The 24,432-nt window shown below is 31.8% G+C and overlaps 1 protein-coding gene, 1 non-coding gene and 1 pseudogene across 2 annotated transcripts; all 3 read left to right on the forward strand.

The window, feature by feature from the left end:
- The first annotated feature begins 1,030 nt into the window (after positions 1-1,030).
- On the forward strand, positions 1,031-2,577 carry LOC107942276 (protein ASPARTIC PROTEASE IN GUARD CELL 2-like; annotated as a pseudogene).
- Positions 2,578-19,875: 17,298 nt separating this feature from the next.
- Positions 19,876-21,693, forward strand: LOC107942274 (high mobility group B protein 7). Its single transcript, XM_016875902.2, has 8 exons — positions 19,876-20,269; positions 20,389-20,471; positions 20,577-20,628; positions 20,711-20,821; positions 20,909-20,966; positions 21,060-21,104; positions 21,189-21,284; positions 21,401-21,693. Exons 1-8 carry the CDS (start codon positions 20,139-20,141, stop codon positions 21,473-21,475), a joined length of 651 nt encoding a protein of 216 aa, XP_016731391.1. The 5' UTR covers positions 19,876-20,138; the 3' UTR covers positions 21,476-21,693.
- Positions 21,694-22,152: 459 nt separating this feature from the next.
- TRNAT-UGU (transfer RNA threonine (anticodon UGU)) lies at positions 22,153-22,224 on the forward strand. The gene has a single exon. It is a non-coding gene; the product is annotated as a tRNA-Thr (tRNA).
- Positions 22,225-24,432: the final 2,208 nt, after the last annotated feature.

The raw sequence follows: 24,432 nt of genomic DNA on the forward strand, positions 1-24,432 counted from the left end.
CTTTCATAATTAGGTCCTAAAATCAATTTCCATCAATTTTACTTGATAAAATCATCATACATCAAAATTAAAGTTTCAATTCTATATTTATTCATCATATGCTTCCAGCACTCATCCATAGCAACTTTAAAAATTAGCCATGGAATCAAAAACTAATGACATAGCAAGTTGGACCTAATTGTAAAAGTCCAAAATCTTAGAAATTTCAAGGAGAAAACAAGAATTAAACTTACATGAAGCTAGAGTATGAAAACCAGCTTGAACTCTCTTCCATGGTTGTTTTTCAGCTGATGAAAAGAAGAGAAATGAAGAGAATTATAGATATTCCATTCTAGTCCCCTTTTTATTTAGTAAATTTTGTTATTTTCCCATTTTGCCCTTATTTTCTCAATTTTCCTGATTTTTTCTCTACTTGTGCAGCCCAAAGTATCTCCTTTAGGCTTGTTTTCACTTTAGGTCCTTCTTCATTTGACAATTTAGCTATTTAATCCTTCTAGCAACTTTTACACCTTTTTCAATTTAGTCTTTTTTATTTAATTAATCACCCAAACGTCAAAATTTTCTAACGAAATTTTAATACTACCTTATTGACACTCCGTAAATATTTATAAAAATATTTATGGCTTGGTTTATAACACCGAGATCTCGATACCTTTTTTTCTTAATTTCTTAATCAAATAAATCTTTATAAAACACAATTTACTATTTCAAAAATATTTTAAAAGCTACATTTGGCTCATAAATATTAAATAATATAATCTACGAGTTCATTTTTTGAATTTAGTGGTATCGAACTACTATTTCTGACAACACTAAAATTTGGGCTATTACATACCCCCGCCCCGAAAAATAAAAAAGAGAGTTGGAACATAAACAAGTACAAGACATTCCCCAAGTTTTTGGTCAGTCCAAAAACAAACCTATACCAAAACCAAAACAGATATAAATACTGCTTGCTTTGCTTTGCTTTAATTCTCAATTATTATTCCAAACCCCACATGCCTTTTGGCCTCTATATATGCCCACACTAACCCAAAACCACCCGGAACCCTCCACCTTTCTCTAAAACCCCTAAATAAACCACCAAATCTCTCACCCATGTTAGCTTCCTCAGTGCTGCCAATAGTCCTAGTGGCAATACTACACTTAAGTCTAAGCAGTGTCGCCATTGCCTGCTATCCCGACTTTCAACTCTTGAACGTCAAACAAACTTTCATTGGGACAAAAATACCCAGGCCTCTCCAAACATCTGAGATCACCAAGTTTCCGATGTTAGTGAAACTCAAGGGAAATGGAAGCTGAAACTTGTCCATAGGGACAAGTTATCTTCCAACACTAGTGGTACTTTTCGCGACCATAGCCGTCGTTTTCATGAACGCATGCAAAGGGACGTGAAAAGGGTTGCAAATCTCCTACGACGCCTCTCTAGCGGTGGAGGCCATGACGGAGGTGCTGTTTATGAGGTAAACGATTTTGGGTCAGATGTCGTTTCAGGGATAGACCAAGGAAGTGGGGAGTATTTTGTGAGAATAGGCGTTGGTAGCCCACCAAAAAGTCAATACGTGGTCATTGATTCGGGCAGTGATATTGTTTGGGTCCAGTGCCAGCCTTGAGGTCAATGTTATAAGGAATCTGACCCGGTTTTTTATTCGGCTGATTCTGCTTCTTACGCTGGCATCTCTTGCTGTTTCGCCGTTTGTGACCGGATTGAGAATTCAGGTTGCAATGCGGGTCAATGCCGATACGAGGTTTTGTACGATGATGGGTCTTATACAACAGGGACACTAGCGCTTGAAACACTCACTTCCAGTCGAACTGTGGTTAAAAATGTGGCTATTGGGTGCGGCCACATTAACTGGGGCATGTGCATTGGGGTAGCTGGGTTACTGAGTCTTGGAGGTGGATCCTTGTCGCTAGGGGGTCAATTGGGTGGTCAAATAGTGGGTGCTTTTAGTTACTGTTTAGTCAATCAGGGCTCCGATGTATCCGGATCACTAGAATTCGGTCGTGGAGCAATTCTAGTAGGTGTTGCATGGGTCAATTTGCTATGTAACCTACAGGCCCCGAGCTTTTATTATGTAGGGTTCTCGGGTTTAGAAGTAGGTGGCATCCGAATGCTTGTATCTGAAGGTATTTTTTAGCTTACCGAATTAGGGTATGAAGGGGTTGTTATAGACATCAGAACTGCCGTGTCAAGGTTTTCGATCTTGGCTTAGAATGCCTTGCGTGATGCCTTTATCGCACAAACAGCTAACTTATCTCGAATCTCCACAGTATCCATATTCAATACATGTTATAACTTATCGAATTTTGTAATGATTCGAGTTCCAACGATGTCGTTTTATTTTTTAGGCGGACCCATCTTGACCTTACCGGCAAGTAACTTTCTTATACCAGTTGATGATGTGGGTACTTTCTATCTTGCATTTGCTTCCTCCACATTTGGACTTTCAATAATAGGGAACATCCAGCAAGAGGGGATCCAAATTTCCTTTGATGGAGCCCACGGATCCGTTGGTTTTGGCCCCAATGTTTGCTAAGCTGATGATGTGAAGAAATAGTAAATTTTGGTGGGTATTATCCCTAGTTAAAATATATATTATTAATACATAAGAGTCTGATGTATAATAATGCCATGTGCTGCTTGTATCATATTATAATTTATGGTTTTCTTTAAAGTTCTTGCCTCATTCCTTATGTATAAAGTGTTAATTTTAATGACAATGATCAATACATAAATAAATTACATAGAAAAGAAAGAAACATAGAAAAGAATATTCTACTTGGATATTACAACTAAGTAGTCTATTTGGGTTATAAGGTTAAGGGTGGAACGACCTTGATCGATTGACATGCATAGCACATTCCTCATTGCCCGTTATCTTCACACATGGAGATTCTATTGGCTCTATTTGTCCAGCAAGACTGTAAAGTGGAGTGTTGGAATGATGAGGGCTATGACTTTGGGTTTGGGGCCAGGGAGGAGCCATCACTATGGTGAACATGTGAAGGCAGCGCCATCACTGGGCCCCTGTTTAAGCCCTCCCAACAAGCAATGACTTTTGCAATATTTTTTACACCACTTTTTCAAGATTGATTAGGTTAAGACGAAACTCCAACTTAATATCTCTAATAAAGGCATTAGGGGGTATTTTACCAGTTTAGATTTAGAACCAAAGACTGCCCAAAAGTTGTAATTTGTTTAGTTAAAGAAGGGGGTTTCAAGAAAAAGAAAAAGGCGTTGGCAGGCAATTACGATCCTTCGTGATATACTTGAAAATTTTGTTCTCACACCCTTCCTCCTAAAACCAATGCTTGTGAAAGCTAAAAGTGATGGTGGTTAGGCAGTCTTTATCACCTGTCAGTGCTTGTCTGTCTTAAATGAAGATTAAACCCCTAATAAGTAATAGTTAATAATTCACTTCTGCCAATTTGATTACCAAAATTCAATCCGGACTGAGGATAATGAGGAAAGAGAAGTAAAAGAAAATAGGAGGAAAATGACGAGTGAGTGGATGAACAACAACTTTAACATGGGAATTCATTAAAAGCAGGAAAACGAAAATACAAATACCAATGTATGTAATGTAGAACCAAAAACTCATTTTAACAAGTCTAAGAAAGTGAGATTTACACATGTACATCTATAATCTTGTTTTCTATCACTAATAGGGTCTCTAATTTTGAAAACTAAACTAATTGACCTCCTCAAAATTATTAACCCACAATCATTCAAGCTTTTGTAATAATTAAAATAATCGAATTGATTTGTCGATTAAGTTGAATTTTTGAATTTTGAGTTATATTTTGTGAATTTGGATTAATATATACATCATATCATTCATAATCTATCAATAATTCATATAAAAGTAATAAGTTATTATTATATTTCCATTAACAAAAAAATTATATTACTTTTACTTTTACTTTTACTAGTACATTTTAATTATTTATATAATAAATATCTTTATATCTCTTATATAAAATTTTATAAAATTTACTATGATCAGTTTATTGATGGTTAAGATAAATAAAAATGAAATTGTGAAGAGTTCAATTATGCTAAGATCTTGACAGTAACTACTGTAAAGCACAATCAATGACAAAGTATATCTGAGATCAATGAATACTCAAACTATCGAGGTTATCATTCGAGAACCTCACATGTATTATTTATACAAAGCTCCTTAACTACCTTAACTGCTAATAACAAGAATATACCAGGTTGTGCAATCGAGTAGTTGACTTTTACCAGAAGATCAACTATATTCTAACTATATTCTAACTGAATTAGCTTCACAGCTTGACTTATAAGTTAGTCCTTCACTTTCAAGGCACTGTTGGAGTATTCCCAATGACCTATTATATGATGATTGTAATAACGTACTTTTACCTAGTTTCTTAGTAAAGGCATTGTCATTATTGTTTACAGTCTTTATTTCTGTGTTAAATAAATTGTATAATGATAAAGTCCTAAGCATGATATGATTATTCTTGAAGGTCCTTAGTCAAGTATTATTGTAGGCTTGGACAACTATAATGCATTGAGACTAATATGTGCTTGGTTGATGGTAAGTTTTGTTATGGATATAAATGTGCAATATGTTAGAAAACAATATATTAGACTAACTCACCAGTGATAATAATTTCGTCCACATATATAAGAATATATATGATAGTATCCTCTCCAAGCTTAAAAAACAATGAGGCGTCAGATTAGGATGATGTAAAGCCAACTGAAAGCAAATGTTGTTTTAATTTATCGAACCATGCTCTAAGAGCATGCTTGAGGCTGCATAGAGCCTTGTTGAGCTTGCAAACCAGTTTTTGATTTTAAGAATATTGTCCATACCTTGGTTGTTGAATCATAAACACCTCTTCTATCAAATCTTCATTTAAAAAGGCATTGTTGATGTCAATTTGTCACAACTTCCAACCCTTTGAGACAACAAAAGAGATATCATCTTAAATTGTAACAAGCTTCACAATGAGACTAAAGGTGTCATGCTAGTTAAAGCTTACCACTTATGGCGCTCACATAAAAGTGAAAAATGGCAAAAAGAATATCAAGTGCCTCACCGCAAAAAGAATTAACTAGTAAATTTACAATGTTATCATTGTTATAGAGTAGGAACAATGAATTTTTAGGTTTGACATTCAATCCAAAACCACTAGATCAACAAGATTTTAACTTGTTGTACTAGGCCCTGAATAAAATTACTCACCACAGCCTTCATAACCAAGAAACAAATACACAAGATGTCAAGAGTAGAACAAAAAAGCAAGAGCAAAAATTTCAAATCCATAATGAGAGCACCGATTGAACACCAAGAGAAAAACAAAGCATCGATCGAACACCAAGAGAAAAACAACTTATGAGCAAGAACTTATCAAATCACCAACCGAGATCAAAGACAAATACAACCAAGCAAATCACACCAACACCAGCTCAAAATAGCAAAAAAAGAAACCAAGTTAGCTGAGAAAATCACTTTGAATTATTCAAAAAATATTAGTTACTAAACAATCGAAGAGTAACACTGTTTCCAGTTATCAAACCTAGCTTTGAAAGTTTCAACACATTACCAACCACCAAGCAGCTTCACAAACAGACACCAACAACCAAAGCAATCAACAATCAACATTTTCTAGTGATCAAAACTAGCTCTAATACCATGTTGAAATATGGTCTGAACACAAATAACAATTGAAAATTAACAAAAAGAAAATAAGAAAATCAACAAAGAAACATGAAAAAAAATTGAAAAAGAAAAAATTACTTTTACATTGAAGTGGAAGTTATTGATTAATATTTGATAGATGTTATTTATAGCCACACAATACAGGTCATTAATTGTTAAAATAAACCAACCAAATCATTAACAACTTTAACAACTCATAGCTCATTCAGTTACATTGCAATTGATTTCAACTAATGTAACTAAATTCAATTGAGTCAACAAATACAATTAACAAAATATGATGTGTTTAATATTGCATACTCTAACCAATTTGCAAACTAGTTGTTGATTCTCAAAATGTTGTTCATACCAAGGTAGTTGAAGCATAAACACCTCTTCTATTATATCTCCATTTAAAAAGTCTTGTTGATGTCAACTTGTCTCACCTTTCAACCTTCTGGGACTAGGTGTCTTGATAGTCAAAACCTACCACTTGTGAGTATCTTTTCCCAACCAGACGTGCCTTGTATCGAGCAATAGAACCATCTGAATTCCTCTTAAGCTTAAACAACCATTTGTACAACTGAATAGTTAACATTAACTAAATAAATAACATTTAACATAAGCTCGACTATATTCTAACTATATTCTAATTAAATTAGCTTGACAACTTGACTCATCTATCGGTCCTTAACAATTTATGATATATCTTTCTTTTCTTTTTCTTTTTCTTTTTTTTTTGTAGTTTTTACAAATGTTTTAAAACAATTAGAAATTTCTTTACACAAAAAAAACAACTAGAATTTTGTTTTTAGAACTATATCAAAATAATTTATATATGTTAATTAGTTATTATTTTGGATAATATTACTTAAGTAAAATTATAATATATATTGAATATGTTATAAATATTTTAATCTTGATTTAATTTTTTTATATTATAATATTTGAATTTTTGAATCGGTTAACATATATTAATTATATATAACAATATGAATAAAAATTTTATTTTAAACTCATTACAATAATTAAAAATACAATATTTATAAAAATTAATTAAAAATTTAAATGTATAAAATCACATACGACACATGTGACATTAGAAACTAGTAAAAATATAATATGTTGAATTAATTTAGTATTTTTATAATATTGATTTAAAATTTAAATTCAAAATGGAAATGAATATAATAAAAAATTAAAAAGAAATACCAATAGGTAATAAGTATTTTTTTTTTAATTTTTGTAAGGACATTTTTAAACATGCTATATAAACTTAATTGTGAATTATACTAGTTGTATAATAAAAAATTAAGAAGAAATATCAATAGATAATAAGTTTTCATAGTTTAAAACTCAAATGTTTAATAATAGTTGTATGATAAAAATGATTATGTTTTTAATGTATAATTTTTTATCATTTATTTTAATAGCCAATGTAATTTTTTTTAAAATTATATTTTATTATTCTATTATTTCATCCATAGATGATTAAATAATAAAAAAATATCTTGTAAAAATATTTTAAAAATAAAAGTTTAGAATTTAATGATTTAATTGTAAGTTAACTTTTTATTTTAATAAAGCAATGGAATTTATTTTTATATATTTAGTTTATTTAAATTTAAATAAATTAATAAAAAAATTTATATTTAAAGTATATCAATTTTAACATAGATTAATAACATCTTAACTTTGTTTTGAAATTTTATAACTTAAATTTAAATAAATAATATTGTATTTAGATAGCGTAATTTTGTTAATTTTAAAATTTTAAAAGATATTTACATCGTTCACTTTTAATAATTAATTTGGTGTTTACACACATATGTAAATGGTACATGTTACATTCTTATCTGTGTCCTGATAAGTTAAGAAGACACCTTAGCAGTAAGCTTGCCATCAGCAACTTGGGAGGTAATCTGCGAGCTTGCCTTTCTTGGATGACCACACGAGCAACAAATGGTCTAATTTTCATTGGGAACATGAAATATTTGGTCACTAAATATCACGTGGACCCAACTGTTTTACCCTATCAAGTCAGAATGAATGACAAGATTTGTCTTGTCACAGACATCCTTGTCCTATCAAAGATATCCCCAATGCACTCAGTAATAATGGCCAAATGTGAAGTCCAACACGTTAACATCAGCTTACACAGGACCCGAGCTTATAGATACATTCAGGAACAATGAAGAAGGGATCGACTCTTCAAGAATACCAAGCTTATACTATGTCAACGCTCATTCAACTTTAAACCTTTATATTCTTTTCACCTCCACTCTCCACAAATCTAGCTCTCCTTCTCGACTGGACAAACCAACCTTCGTAGCAACCGCCACTACCCCATTTGTACTCCCTCCTTGTTGTATCATTGTATCAAAGTACAAAATGTATTATCCTACTACATTGTATTATGATATATGCCATGGAGTATAATATATTTTGAAACATATCCTCTAAACCAACTATCATAAACAAGTTGATTTTAATTGCGTTCTGTGAAGCCCACAGCAGTTCAGAATGGAAAAAGAATGGACTGAGGGAGCTAGAATTTGGTGCACGTTCAATATGTCTTAATTTCGAACTCATTTGTGGTGAGGTTGAAGGGAAAAGAAAGTGAAGTTTGTTCATAGCCATTTGCCCAAAAGGAGGCCAATCTTCCCTCCCTATACATCCTCTAACCAACAAACTTAAAAAGGAAAATGCAGGTTGATTGAGTTCATATTGAATGTTTTTTTTTTTTTACTTATCATTATCAGTTTCCCTTCCTTATATGTATAATGAAATAAGTTAACCATATATTAATGATTAAATCTAATAGATTAAAAGCTCTCTATAATTCAATTCCCCATTACAAATAAAATTATTATATATCAATTTATTTATATTTAAATCAATCCTTTTAAGTTTAAGGTTATTTTCTTTTTGATATTTTTCATGTTCGTTTTACTGTTTATGATTGGGGTTTATACTTGTCCATTCTAATAATATCGAATTTTGTTCTCTTTTAATAGTGAAATGTGTTTTATCATTGCATTCAATACCTATTGATAAGTTGTTTTTTTAAACAAAATATTTGTAAAGTTGTAACTATTTTTGTATTAGTATTATTTTTATCATATTCAAATAAATAAAAAAATTTGATATTCTTATATTCATATCCTTCTTCTTTTCTTTTTCTTTTTTTTGTTTAAACCCAGAAATTCGTTTTTTTTTGTTATATTTAAGTACTTTATGTCATACTTATGTTTAAGTTACTATATATTTATATTAATTTTGAAAAATTAATAATTATAAAAAGATTTAATATAATATTATTTCGTATTTTTCTTGTAATAAACGGGCGAGCAATTCAGGCCGTAGCTTGTAAGGTTTGGATAATTGGTCCATTAGGAATTTGCACTTTAGTTTTTTCTTTTCCTTTTTTTTTAATTGGAAGTTAGGCTTATTTCGGTTTGGAGTAAATCTATTTATGAGTTAAGTTATTCGATTAAATCTAAATGTTAGTTTAAAATATAAAAGAGTTTAATAAAAGTACGGGCCTATAAAATAGATTTGGACAAAAAAAATTTATTAAAAAAATAAGTTGAGCTTTAAGTTTCACATTCGAGACTCTAGCTCGTCTGGATATATTTTATACTTTTAATAAATATATATTTTTTATATTATGTAATTCATATAAGATAAAACTAAATATATAATCATATAAAACCACATAAACATTAAAGCATGTTGCCTAAATTTATAGTTGTAATAAAATTAAATATTAAATTAAAAATTATATCTTTTTAAAAATAATATGAATTGGCTTAAAATGAGTTTAGATTAGCTATTTATAAATATGGGTGGGCTTGAACAAAATGTTAGACCCATATTTCAGGCCGAGCTGAGTTAAAACAAACATAAATTGTACTAATATCATACATTGACTCGACCCGAATTTAGTTGATTATTTTAAAAATAATTTTAGGAAAATAAAAATAAAATTACGTGGAAATTAGAAAAAAAATATTTTCATTAAAGATACTTTATAAAACTGAAAAAATAAACATTTGAAACTTTTTCCTATCATCATTCACAACTTTCGGTCAAACTTAAAATTAATATAAATACGTAGTAATCAATAACCAATACTATATAAATTAGAAAAATATTTAGTAAGTATCAATAAAATTTATAAATGAGATTAATAAAATTATGTATAATTATTTTAAAATTAAAATATTTCATTGTTATTGTATAAAAAAATAATTCTTAAACTTAGATCATGTGTTGTGTATTCAGAAAGTTTAGTTAGTTAAATTTGTCACGTTTGTATAATTACAAATAATTACATTTAAATTTAATTATTAAATAATTTTTTAATTTGAAAAACATTGGTTTGATTTTTCATATCCAATTGCCAACTCAAAAAGAAATGTTGGAACAATTATTTCTCAAGTAAAAACATTAACAATGACTATCCCAAGCACTATTGAAACTAGCATTACAGATAAAATTCTAACAACATCAAATGGTTGTTAAGTAAAGGCTTCAAAATAGCCATTCTATGGTAGTGTCCCAAGAAATGACTCAACCACCAAATATGGCTTACATTTTTAATGCTACAGTTAAACACCCGTGGTTGAAATATATTTACTAGTCATACTTTTATATTATATTATATGACTGTATCTCATCAGATATGGTGTGATCATCTCCAACTAATAAACCTAAATGATAGTGAAAAGTCACCCACCCACCCTGTGTAAGTGTAAGGTCCATTTGCTCGTTTTGGTCCGTCACTCATCCCCCATTTCTCCACAACTACTACTACGCTTTATGCCCTAAAACAGAAGAAAGAGACGACTCCTTTGCTTTTCACTTCCGTTTCTTTTTTCTTTAACCAGAAAGGCCTTGTCCTTTTACCACAATTTTCAGGTTAAAAGTGAGGCGTTCGGCGTTTGTTATTTTTACCATTTTCATTAAAAGCTCAAAATTTGAAATATGGGACACTTGCTTGCTATTTTTTGAATTTTCTCCCATCCACACACGCCTTATATGTCCGGGGGCATTGGGCATTGGCCACTACTATGTACCTGCTCTCTCTCTACCTGCCTTTTTACCTCGGCTAAAAGTTAAAAACTCCTCATCTACACTTTATCACACACGTGATAAGATTTTAATATGATACTAAAAAGTGCCTTTATCAATTTTTATCCCACATAAAGGATAAAATTTGATTCGATTTAAAAAAATAAAATAAAATTTAAATTTTGAGTTAATCAAATCAAATTATTTAATTTTTTAATTAAATTTAAATAAGTAATTTGAGTTTCGAGTTAAGTCTAGTTAAATTTTATAATTCGAATAATAGATTAGTGTAAACACCCTTTTGGTCCTTGTTAATTTTAAAAATGATAAAATTGGTCTTTCCCGACAAAAATTACAAAATAAAATTCAAAATAAATTTTCAAATTTTATTTTTTTTAAATATAAAGAATATATAAAGATAGTTAAAATTTTAATTTTTTTCTAAAATAATTATTTTAAAAACCTAGATAAGTTAATTAATTATTAAAGTTCATCATATTAAAATATCTTTTTCTCTCTTTATTTTGCTTTGAAAAAATTTTAAAATCTATATGGTTTCAAATTTATGTGCTCTAACATGAAATTAGTTACACTGTAACAAAATTTTAATTTGACATGTTTAATTTAACATGAATAGTTTCACTTAATTCAACTTGACTTCAATTTCATTTCACTCAACTTAATTCAAAAAAATTTCAAATTGAGTTAAGATGATAAAATAGAACTCGTCAACTTGATTAACTCAAAAATTTTTCACTCAATTTGATTGAACGCTCACCCTTATGGTATAGGTATAATTAATTATTTCGTAATTCGTGATTGATTCTTTTAATAATGTCATCTTTAATGTTTGAACTTGAGTTTTCTTTCTAAGAGTGCAATTGTAACGCCCTTTGCTTGACTCGATCATCAGGTTTAAGCTATAGGATGCCACAATTGTTGTCGGAGCAACTACCGTCAAATACACCATAAATAAATCATTCAAACATTAAATTATATCATAAACAAATTCACATTATGATACACAATTAAATCTAAGTTTTAATCGATATTACAAAAGTTATTTTGTTGACCCGAACATGAACTAGGATCAAATTGCAAAGTTTCAAAATTATAGGGCTAACATCATGGTCGCCAAACAGTTTGTCACGTCATGACTTCAAGCTACTTGATGTCGCGATGTAACTCACTATCAATCGACATATCTACGAGGAAGATTACTCATTGGGACGTGAACTTTTTTTAAAAAATAAAATTTGACTCATAAGGTACCTATTTCATGCTCCAAACCCAACTTGTTCACAAATTCAACTAACACCAAACTTTTCTTTGAATCAAAACAATATCAAAAGCTTGCCAAAAAATTCAATCAACTATACTCAAGTTTCTATCAAAACCTTCTTAGCATATACATCTTTTGAACTTCAACAATTCAATACCAAATATCGCATATTCAACAAGTTAATCCATTCCATTTTTACCCATATTACTTTACCTTAAAGCATGAAAATTCATACACCTTGTAACACGTCAAACCCGACCCTATGATTGGATCCGAGTTTGATGTGTTACTACTCAAAATCAGACTAGCTTATAGCAAAACAATTTGGCGAAAACTTTATAAAATTATTAAAAAATTATACAAATAAACATATGATATATAGTTGTGGTTTTATCGAAGTTTGAATGAAATCATTAACAGTTTGAAATAACGTTCAAGCCATTTGGCATATAAATTCAAATATAATAACTTCATTAAACAAAATGCAAGAATTCAAATCCAAACATTAATACTTAATAGAAATCTTGTAAAAACAGAGCCTTGTCAATATATAAGTTCTTTATATAGATCAATTACAAAATACATTTATATGCCACCCCATGAGTTATGCATGATACAGGACAAAACAATTAGCTCACAATAGCAGCAACACTCTAGCATAGTCCTTCTAATAAAGTCTTCTTCAGTCAGCAAGCCTGAGAAGGAAAAGGTAATAGAGAAAGTTCATATTAACTTAGTGAGTTTCAAGAAGAAAACCACATATCATTACTTACAACACAACCGAACTTTTCAGGGAAACTTACACATGATGAACATAGTATGCCCAATGACGTATACATAACACAGACATATTGAGTACGCCAACTTAGTTAACACATGGGCGTATATTGTACACCAACTTAACATAACTTAGACAACCCATCTTCATGCCCACCACGTACCCAGAATTCAAAATCAAAAGCATATCATACATTTACCCCCTTAACACCTCATATCATTTTCATTCAGAATAGCATGTTTTATAATGATATTTCAATTTGGTTTGCGAGATAGTTGCCCTACTGGAGCCTACACAAACATATCTCCTAATCTCCATCACATATCAGAAGTAAATGATACTGGCTTAAGTGTGAAGAATAGTGCTTACTTCATATCACAGATAGACTGATGACTTTGGATAACCACCATCCACATATACACCTTTTATCCATTACAGAGGAGGATTACTTGCCTTACATGAATTATATAAACAAAGATATTTACAACACATGGAAGTAAGAAGGAACTCAACAGAAATTCTAGCACAATCTACAAAGCAAGTCATTTGTCTTTATCATGTGGACCATCATTAGCTTTTTAAGTTAAAAGAAATATATTTATACATATGAGATCATTAATCTATCAAATCTGAACATGTATGCAAGAATCAACAACACTTAATCCAGAATTAGGAAGTTTCCTTCATCACGTACCATTCTAACATCTATGCATGCAGTACAAAAAACACGTAAATGACTTCAATGATAACCTAAGGGTTCATCAGTAATTATCAGTGAGTTGGTACTAACGTATAAGTTAGCTAGATACTGTGAACCTTTACTTTAATGAAGTTTCCTAAACTTAAGTTTTTCAGAGACTTCTAGAAGAAATTAAGGAAGAAGAAAACGTAAAAGTGTTTCAGAAAGACCATTGCTATCTTTATATACTTAAGCAACGGAGACAAAGATTAGTGGAAAAATTTGAGAATCCCACTAACTCACTTGATTCACGTGATTAACTGCTCTTAACAAAATTTAGGTCATATCATTGACAGTAGTCTAGTTTTGTTCTAACTAGACATCAACTTGACTAACCAAATCACCATACTAAAATAATAAACAAATATAAACTATTGTGAATTTAACGAGTTCGCCCAAAGCATCTGGGTTGGCAGATATTTAACAAAAGAGTTCGTCAAACCTTATAGCTTGCTAAATTAGGATTTTACCAAATGGCGTATTACACAACATTCTATACTTAGCCAAAACAAATACTTTACTTACTCAAATCTATCCTTAATTTATCATCTATACGCCAAACAGTAACCAAATATGGAAACTTCACTGGGCGGGCTATTACATACACAATACATCTCAAATATATATAAGTCAAAATATGCCAATTCAAAAGCATTAATTTATAACATAACATAACATGATTCAACTTATTACATCTTATATAAATATATGTATCAAAATAACTTGAAAGCATCCTATGTATATACATGTCACAACTCAAGACTCAAATGACAAAAAATTTATCGATTATGTGATAGTATAGTGTGAGCTTCGAGTCGATCCGGTTGACACATTTCGCAAAATTATTTACAAGGAAAAGGGAAAAGAAACATGGTAAGCATATTGAATACTTAGTAAGTTCATAGGAATTTAAAAAAACTTACCTCATTTTACAATTAAACACAACAAGCTACATAACTTGGCAAGGTTTGCTTAACATGACAAATCACAACAACAAGGTGAGCTTATCATATAATTAACCATAATGCCATATAAACATGTACTAAATTCAATCTATTTCAAAATCAATATCTCAACATCATGCTCTTGTTCAATTCTACATTTATTCATTCAAGCATCAATCTCATGTTAATTCTTTTCAATTTTTTCTTTTCATTAGCTATTTAGCCTGGTGAACTCTAGTAAACGGATCCGGTTGCATAGGTGTCTCCAGTACAATAATTGCTTGTCTGAGTTGAATACATATTTGTGTCAGGTTAACTATCAATTTGACAAAATCACTAGATCAAACTTTAATATATTTCTATACTAGCCTTGTAAGTTTTAAATATTAATATTTACGGGCTTAGACAACGAAAATGGGGTTCCAAAACTGCTACTTTTGACACTACTTAAAATCGAGTTATTATAGCAATGTGCCTTACGAGGGGTGAAGTAAAAAAAAAGGGGAGTGAAATTAAGTTATATATTTCTATAAGAGCTAAAATGCAAATTCATTGTTGTATTAACTTGTGTACATATAAATCAAAATTCTAGCATACATATAAATAATATTTTAAATATTATTAAGCATACATATTTCTATTCAATAAATTATTAACATAATTAATATAAGTTATTATTTTCACAAAATTATTTAATATTGAAATTTTACTTTAATAATAAATTGTAACATTATTAATGTTATCTTTAAATAATATTCTTAATAATTTATTGAAAAATATCTATTATAATATTTTAATAATAAATATAGATTTTATAATTTATAACTATCTAATATATTATATATAACGTATGAATATTTTAATAATTAAAACATGAAAATTTATTTAAAGTTTTGAGGGTTTTTGTTTTCAAATTTCGAGATTTAATTTTTATCTTAATCTTTTGTATTTTTTATTCATTTACTATTATATTAAATTATTTGTGTGTTTAATTTCTAAGTTTCTTAATTAATCGAGTCAGGCCCAACATAAACTCTCATTGTGATCGGATGGAACAAAGATTGATGTGATGCAGAACATCCCACTCTATAATTTTCCTTTAAAAAAAAAAGGGGGAAGATAGTAATAAACAGAGACATTGGCATGGGGGAAGGGGTAAAAAAAAGTCCATGTTGGGAGGAAGAAAAGAAGAAGCAGGTTACAGTATAACTGCAAAAGGAGTTTTAAAGGCATAACGGAAAATTCAACAACTTGCAGGATTGAGGGAAGTAATGAACAATGTGGAATTTAAAAGGAAGACAAACATGTCAGCCCAATTAAATGCTTCTTCATAAATGAACCCTTTAGTCGTCGTTGTTATTGGAGAATTATTAATATTATTTTACTAGCAGCAGCTCTGAATAATTTGCTTCTTTTTAAACCCCCTAGGACCATCATATTTTGAGCTAATACAAAACCAATTCATTAATTCCACTGCTAACTTAATGCCTACTTTTTCTCTCTCTTTATGGAGTGTTTAGTTTAAATTTGATGATCACAAGTCTGTTAATTAATAAATGCAATTAAAGGTGTTGGGGGTGGGGGTGGGGGTGGGGGTAGGGGTGGGGGAGGCGGAGGGCGAGGGGGAGGGGGAGGAAGGGAATGACAACAAATAAATGCGAAATTTTGCTTAAAGAAAAATGAAGATAGGGACTGGACAAAAGGGCATACGAATTGCCGGGTGGGATGGACCGGTCTAGCTCGTAAGTCGAGGTCTAACCTTAGTCGCTGCTTGGGGAATTTTAGATATCCCAGAAGAATTTTTACAACATACCTCCTTTCTCTTGGCTTGGGGTTTCAATGTGCAAAATATACTACTATTACCTGTATTTTTGTAGGTTAGACATTACAAATCTATTAAATGGTGCATGAAATGTGGGATCATAAATGTTACAAGTTCATTGTCAAAAATGACATCATTTTGGGGGGGGGGGGTATAATGATGAGGGGATGCATCTATTGACAAAGAGCAGTAAACCAAAAGCTAAAAGTAAATCAATATTTTACCAAGTAAAACAAGTACAAATGAAAAGATAGCTAATCTGAGCATCGTTCCATCAAAACCCCAAAAGGTAAAACTAAAAACTCTAAAAGAAGCCCTGTAAATAAACGGGCGTTTAAAGCTTACAAATACAACGTCTCCCCTATGTCATGGCCTTATTGGGGATATCTTTGCTTTTATGGATCTTGTGTACACTAGTTTGTCAAAACTCTACTTGTCATCTTGTTTCAATTCAAACCCACTAACCCCATGTGATCAACCCCGTAATCTTTCCCTCTAACTTCCCTTGCATGCCTCTTTTACAATAAGACCAAGGACAGAGACACACAGACAGACAGCGCCGTAGGCTTTCCTTGGCAGCGACAAGACACTAGATATATGGATGGATGGATAGAAAGATAGAGAGAGAAAGAGATTAAGAGATTAACTTTTGCCTCGGTTACTGGTTCTACACGACCAACACTTTTTGCTTTCCAGAAGTTATAACTGGTCCAAAACACACCCAGCTGCTAGCGTACACCCCCTTGGCCTTGTGTGTGTTCCAAGCTTTAAGTTAACCCTTTATTTTATTGTTTTGAACTCCCTATATAATTCCTTTACTGTGACCCCACAGTTCATATCTGAGTGGCCTGCTTGTTTGAAAAATGGGAGTGATTGGGTTGTGTCTGTGTGGGAAGAGGAAGCTTAGGAGCATGTTTTGGAGGGTTAGAGCTGAGATAAGGAGACAAGTGAAGGGTAGGACATCCAAGCAGAAGTTTAGCTTCCACTATGATCCCTTCAGTTATGCTCTCAACTTCGACAATGGTAACTTCGGTTTCTTATGCTGATCATCACTCCCAAACTAGAATCAATCAAATCATAGCTTGTTAAGTTCATTTTAAGGTCTCTTTGTATTCTAAGCTTTCTTCTTCTTCTTCTTCTTATTTATCACCTTTTCCCCCTTGTTTCTAAGTTAGCTTTTTGATCTCCATCTGGGTAATGATTGTAACTGAAATCCAACTTCAAAGAAAATGCAATCTACCTTTTAGCTAAACAACAAAATCCTTTCCATGAAGATATATATATATTTACAAATGGTTTTCTTTTTCCTTTAATGAGCCCACAATGATGCTTACCAATTAACTTTAGGTATCAAATTGATAACAATGTGAAAAGAAAAGGAGAAGACAATGCAAATGGAGATTTGGGTTTCGATGTTTGAATGTTATGAATTTGTGTAGATTAATGGCATGCAAAGCTTAGTTTCTTTAAAAGTGAAGCGGGTAGCTTTTGTTTATGAGAAATGTCTTAAAACTTGTTTTTAATTCAGTATTGACAGTTCTCTGACCATATCTCAGCTAGGGTTTTCCTCTTGTGGATTTATTTCTTCCATGTGTAATGGGCAATACGGAACCACAACTTCACTGCACTACTATAAATGCTCCAGCACCAGCACTAATATCTCTTCCGTTCCTTTTGTCTTGTAATATAAGACCGTTTTACTTCGCCATTGAATAGGTTAGGGTCTGGGGTATGAGCCATCGGTTTTCATTTGGAACACCCCTCCCACCTTCACACTGCATATATTTCTCTTTCGAACCTTGTTTAATTGGACCATTATTTCTTTCCCAGTTCCATGTTCTCATTAATATACTAATGTAAAAAAAAGATCATTTGTGTGTATGATAAAATACATATTGTGTTGAGAAGCCATCAGATGTGTAGATTCTATAAGGATGCATGGTTGTTTTAAACTTAAACCGCCATTTAACGCCTTCAAGATGTGATTTTGTGATGATTTGGTATTAATGGGGGTTTTAACTAATTTGGGGCAAACAGTTAAAAAAGGAGGCAAAATATTAGTACTCTGAGGTAGAGGAATCTAAATACAAAATTTAAAATTTGTGTCTCTTGTCTACTTTCTTCTTTCTATTATTGATCCTTTGGTAAAAAAATAAAAAAATAAAAAATCTTCTGCATCTCTTTCAATTTCAACTTTACTAAAAACAATTGTGGGGCATTCTTTCCAATCAAAATTGATTTGGATCCATTTCTAATGGCAGTACTGGTTTTGTATGGAAGCAAGTAAAATGCGATGAAATGAAACGGCCATATTTGCCTTCACTTGAAGAATTTTTCCATAAAAAAAAAATCAAATTCTGATCATGGTCTACCCCATGATTCAATTCAAAGAAGATAAAATGGTGAAGGGGCATCGGGGTTTTGTCTTCAATGCTTAAATTAGTACCAATGTAAAAGATGAATCACGAGAGAGATCATTTTGGGTCATTTACTTGGCTCGGAGCTATTAGGCTTATTTTTCTCTACCCAAGATTTTTACAAGAAGAGAAGAAGCATCGGCTGGTGTTGGATGATGTTATTTTGCCATTTTGGGGTTTCTCTACTATATATTAAAAAAAACAAAAAAACCCACAAGATATAAAAACCTGATACTTGTCCATTGTTTAAAATGTAATTCAGAGAGCAGTAAAAAGGAATTGGTGAGAGGTTTGAGAAAGAGGAATGAGTTAATAAAAAATGAGGAAAGAGATGTGGTTAAGTAAGTGTCAAATTGTTTAATGTGAAGCTAACAAATGTCTTGCATGCATTTTATTCATCCATTTTATCAAAGCTTTTGAAACAGAGAAATAGGGAATTTACAACCACACCTGATAAGGACCTGTGTTCAAAGCATTTTGCATTCCAGGTAATCTATCCATAACTTCTTATGCTTACCCATCTAACCTGTGTATCCTTTATTTACTACCAACTTCATCCAGGGAAATCCTCAAAATCTAGACTTTCTACTTTCCTTCTAAGATTGTTATCCCTCATCACTTTTTTTTTTTTAGAATTTGTTTTCAGCGCTTCTGAATCTCAACTCTAACAATGTATAATTACTGAATATCAGCAAGCTGTGAATTGCGAGTGATCCTACTAGTATGATCAAATAAGAAAAAAAGTCAAGATTTTTATAAATTTAAATTTAGAATAATATGATACTCTCACATATATCAAATATACATTTTGATTAATTAATTGTTAAAAAAATAGAGAAAATAATAGTTTAGATTCACCTACACTGCTACAATCCACTTTAAAGAAAATGGACGTAGAGGTTAGAGGTGTTGATGGTCTGGATTTAAGCATACTTGACCATAAATAAAAATATTATCAACTTGGAAAATTGAGTCGGAGCTCAATCTGAATTGAAACACAACCCCTCTTAAATTTTGTGCCAACTTAGCCCAGCAATAAGAGTCTACTTGAGGCCGAAACTCTTGGCCCAAAGCTCTGCTTCTACGTCGTAGGGTGATTAATGGAGCCAACTCATGAATCCTAGTGAAATTTGGTTCAAAATTTTCAACCTCCCTCCCAGCTCCAAAATCCAAAAATGTTGGGAATAAAAGAAAAGCAAAGGCGCGCTTCTAAGCTGGCGCCAAAATATCGAAACCCCATTTTCCATTTCCCTCTATTTTTTTTGCCTTTTCTGCTACTATTAATTGTTTCCCCCTCCCCAAACAACCCATCGAAATCGCATTCTCCATTTATTGGTTCCCTTCAAGCAAGAAACTCCTCTTTCGTTCTTTGTGAGTGTTACAGTGAAAAACAAAGATAATGGCAGGCGGGTCCAAATCCAATCCACCAAAGCCTAGGAAGAGAGTCGACGCTGCTTCAGCCCCTGCCCCTACCCCTGCCACTGCCTCCTCTCTTGTTCGCGCTAAAGATGGCAGTGCTTTTGCCAAATGGTAATCTCATTCTCTCTTGTTCTATGTTCTTTATTCTGATTTCCTTTCTGGGTATTTTCACATCTTTGTATATTCATTACTAAATTTTCTTTGTTTCGTTTCACACCCTGAAATTGCAGTGATGAGTGTAACAAAACCGTACCCATGGCTCTTATCAATATGCATAGCTGTAGCCTTGAAGCTAAAATCAAAATGAATTTGGGTTAGCCTCTTCGTTTCCAAGTTTAATTAATATAACTTAAATTAGGTTACTGGTGGTGGGAATTTTTCATAATTAGTTTTACTTTATTTTTATTTTCTAATTTAGAGTCTCAAGTTATAGAGAAGCCTGCTGAAGCCAAGAAGAAGCCTGCAGAAAGGTATTGTTTACTTTCATCGGCCTTCCTTGGGGAGTTTGTTCTTCACTTTTGGTTTACTTATATGTTTCCGATGAATTTTCAGGAAGAAGACTCCCGCAACAACAGAGTCAAATCCTAAAAAGCCGAAGAAGTTGAAGAAGGGAAAAGATCCCAATGCCCCCAAACGCCCTCCCACCGCCTTCTTCTTGTTCATGTAATGACTCTTTGTTTACCCTCTTTTTGTTCACGAGTTAGTTCCATGTGGTCTTTAATTAACGGGATTTCTCTTTTTCCTTTCCAGGGACGACTTTAGGAAATCTTACAAGGAAGCGAACCCAGATGCAAAGGGTGTTACAGGGGTACTCATTTCTCACCATGGTTGAATATTATTATTTTTTCAATTTTATTATTAAATAATGGTAAGTTTATAACGTTTCTGTGATGAAATTTAGGTTGCAAAGGAAGGTGGTGAGAAATGGAAATCTATGTCAGAAGAAGTAAGTTGTTAATATTCATTATTATGATTATAACTTGGTTATAGATTAAAAACTGAGTTTGCTAATGAACTTGACTTAAATCAGGAAAAGAAGTGTTACGTGGATAAAGCAGCTGAGCTGAAAGCAGAGTATGAAAAGGCAATGGAGGAGGCTAAGAATGCTGACCATCAAAATGAGGAAGTAAGGCTTCATTCACCCTTCTCCTCAAACCATTTGGTGCTCTGTTTCTTACGTTTACCCATTTGTTGCGAATTGTGACAATATGCCTAACCTCTCATTTGGATTTTTTTTATTAGGAGGAAGGAGGTTCAGACAAGGAAACCCCTGCTGCTGAAAAGGCAACAGAGGAGGAAGTGTTGGATGATTACTAGTTGAAGGCATAGTTCTTTTCGAGTTCCCCCAAGAATTTGTTCTTATTTTGCCCGGGGGTTTGGGAGGGAGTGTAAATTTTTCATTCAATTTTTGGAGCTAATGTTTTCTGGTAGGTGTCTAGATGCGTTGGAGAATCAGCTTGACTTGTCTCTTCTCCAATCAAGTTATTATTTTTGTCTTGTTTGATATGTGAATGCTGAAGCAGTTTCTCCTGTAATGCTTATGACTTGTCAGTAATGATAACGAGTTGAATGTGGGGGAAAAATGAACTGCTTTAGTCGGAAAATGAAGTTGGACCATGGAACTTTTCCACCATTGATTAAGGTTTGGCCAGTTGGCCCTGAAACTTTTAGGGATGGCGTTAAATATGTGGTTGCTAGAAGTAACCAGCATGTGGAGTTCAAAGAGATATGCAGTTTTGAAACATCCTCTCCATGAAGATGGTTTATTTTTGTAGTGACATTCAAGATTTTGGCTTTTGAAAGCAGGAAGAACAGGGGTAGCTGTAAGGCAATGGAAACAGTCCTAGAATGGAGCAAATAACCTTGAAAACATCCATGCTTTGAGTTGCTCCAAGCTGCTCCTGGTGCCCCGCTCGTATCAACATTTACCTTTTTGCTTCCCTTTCAATTCAACATACGTTCTCTAAGGAAAAAAAAAGTCATAGCAATTCGAAGCCCCTATAGCTCAGTGGTAGAGCGTCAGTCTTGTAAACTGAAGGTCTGTAGTTCGATCCTGCATGGGGGCAAATTTTTTATAACTTTGATGTTCAAAGTTACACAGCTCGGGTAGGTAGAGGTGAGAGATATGCCAACCATTTTTAACGTAATAGTATTGAATCGTTAAACGGTTGACGACTTTAGTTGTGATCTAAGCAAAAAAAAAAAAAAAGAACTTTAAAGGACGAAAATGGAAAAAAAAAAGATTTATCGACATTGATTTTAGACTCTTATTTTTGGACAAAGGATGAATAGATTATCAAAGTGCAGGTTATTACAACTAAATTCCAGAATTAGGCGTGACCCGTTACTGATTTTCCGTTATCAAAATTTTTCATTTTAGATCGAATTTTAAAAAATTAATATATTTAACTTTTAATATTTATAAAATTTGTGAATGTGTTTTCTAATTTTAGAATTTTCAAAAGAATATTTAAAAAATTCTTATTTTAATATTTTTTAAGGTACTTCTAAAATCTTTTAAATAAGAAGAATGTTTAACACTATTTATATTGTGTTCATTTTAAAACTAATATCACCTTTGTGAATATGGTAAAAAAATTCAAATTGACTTAAATCATATTTTCAATTAATATTATATTATTTAATTAAATCCCTTTAAAACTAGTACAAAACAATTATTTTTTATTAATTTTAAAATATATAAAGATTTAATCTTGGAGTAGAGAAAATAATATAATGTGAAATCTTTTATGAAATGAAAAACTTTAAAAAGTTTTTCATTTCAGCCTTGGATATATCATCAAAAACTTCAAAACTTGGATAGTCCAAGGACGTCGGTCAAACAATCAAAGTCCCAACCAAATCTAGTCCATGAATTGAAAATACAAACTGAATTGAATCAAGGAAGATAACATTGTGAATTCTATGTCTCATGGGGATGTCCAAATACTTATCAATCTATTTCATGATCATTTCTTTTTGAATCATTTTCTTATTCTTTTAATACATATGTTATGGTTATTTATTTATTTTTAAATCTAAGAATGACAGTGCCAAGAGTTGCTGGAATGGATATTGATTCTTAATGAAATTTGTGTTGTTGAAGTGAACAAGGATGTTAAAGGGTAGAGCAAATGGGATAAGGCTTCTTCTTGTGAGAGGATAAGTCCTTGCAGCAAATCTGAAAATTGAACCTCAGACAATTGGAAGTGGATGCACTGCCTCTGCCCTCTCCATTTTCCTTTATTTTTAAAATTTTCTTTTCTCACAAAATATTATCTTCTACTTGAATTGCCAAAAGAGAGGGTCCAATCTGTCTTGCACCCAAATTTTTAGCTGTGAAAAATCAAAGAGGCAAAGGCAATTGACATCATAAGACCATCCCCTCCCCTCCCCTCCCCTACTTTCTCATCATCCTCACTCTTTCGTTTTGCAATCATTAAAAATGAAGTAACATTTTTGGAATGATTAATGATTTTTCTCTCTCACTAATTGCAAGACCTAACCATTCCTATATGTGATTTCATGTTTTCTTCACATCATAATTGTTTGGATAAATTACAAAAATAGTGACTTTTGTTTGCCTCATATTATATTTTAGTCACTTATGTTTGAAATGTTACGTTTTAGTCACTTACATTACCGTTTTGTTACGAAGTGGTCACTCTACCATTAAAGTCCATTACCTCCTTAAAGATAGTCCTACACGGCAATCCAAATGGATTTTAAATGTCAACTTGGATGTCCAGTTACTAGGATGAAAATAGGTTTTTAATTAAATAAATTTAATTTGGATTGCCACGTAAGACATCCAAGTTGGCATTTAAAACCCATGTTTGGAGGTAACAGAACTTAATAATAGAATGACCTCTTCGTAATAAAACAATAACGTAAGTGACTAAAACATAAAAAATAAGTGACTAATATGTAATTTGAGTAAAAAAAGTGACCATTTTTATAATTTACCCAAATTATTTCATTTTACCTTTTTATTGTCCATGTGGAATCTAATAATTGGTTAGGTCATTGCTGTTTTAGTTTTCCTCATTCATGCAAGGCTTGAAAATGAAAGAAAAACAAGTGTTTGGCATTCACTGCCATATTCATCATGACCCCATTTCTTTTCATCAAAATCCATACACTTCAATTGTTGCAGTTCATCCCTATTAGTCTTGTGTTCTGCAATTATCATTTTAATTGACACACATAGTATGCATTTAGTATAGCTCTGATCTGATCCAAACTATTAAAGCAGAAGATAGGAGCAGTTGCTG

Source organism: Gossypium hirsutum, chromosome A12 (assembly GCF_007990345.1).
Source record: "Gossypium hirsutum isolate 1008001.06 chromosome A12, Gossypium_hirsutum_v2.1, whole genome shotgun sequence".
NCBI classification, from domain to species: Eukaryota; Viridiplantae; Streptophyta; class Magnoliopsida; order Malvales; family Malvaceae; genus Gossypium; species Gossypium hirsutum.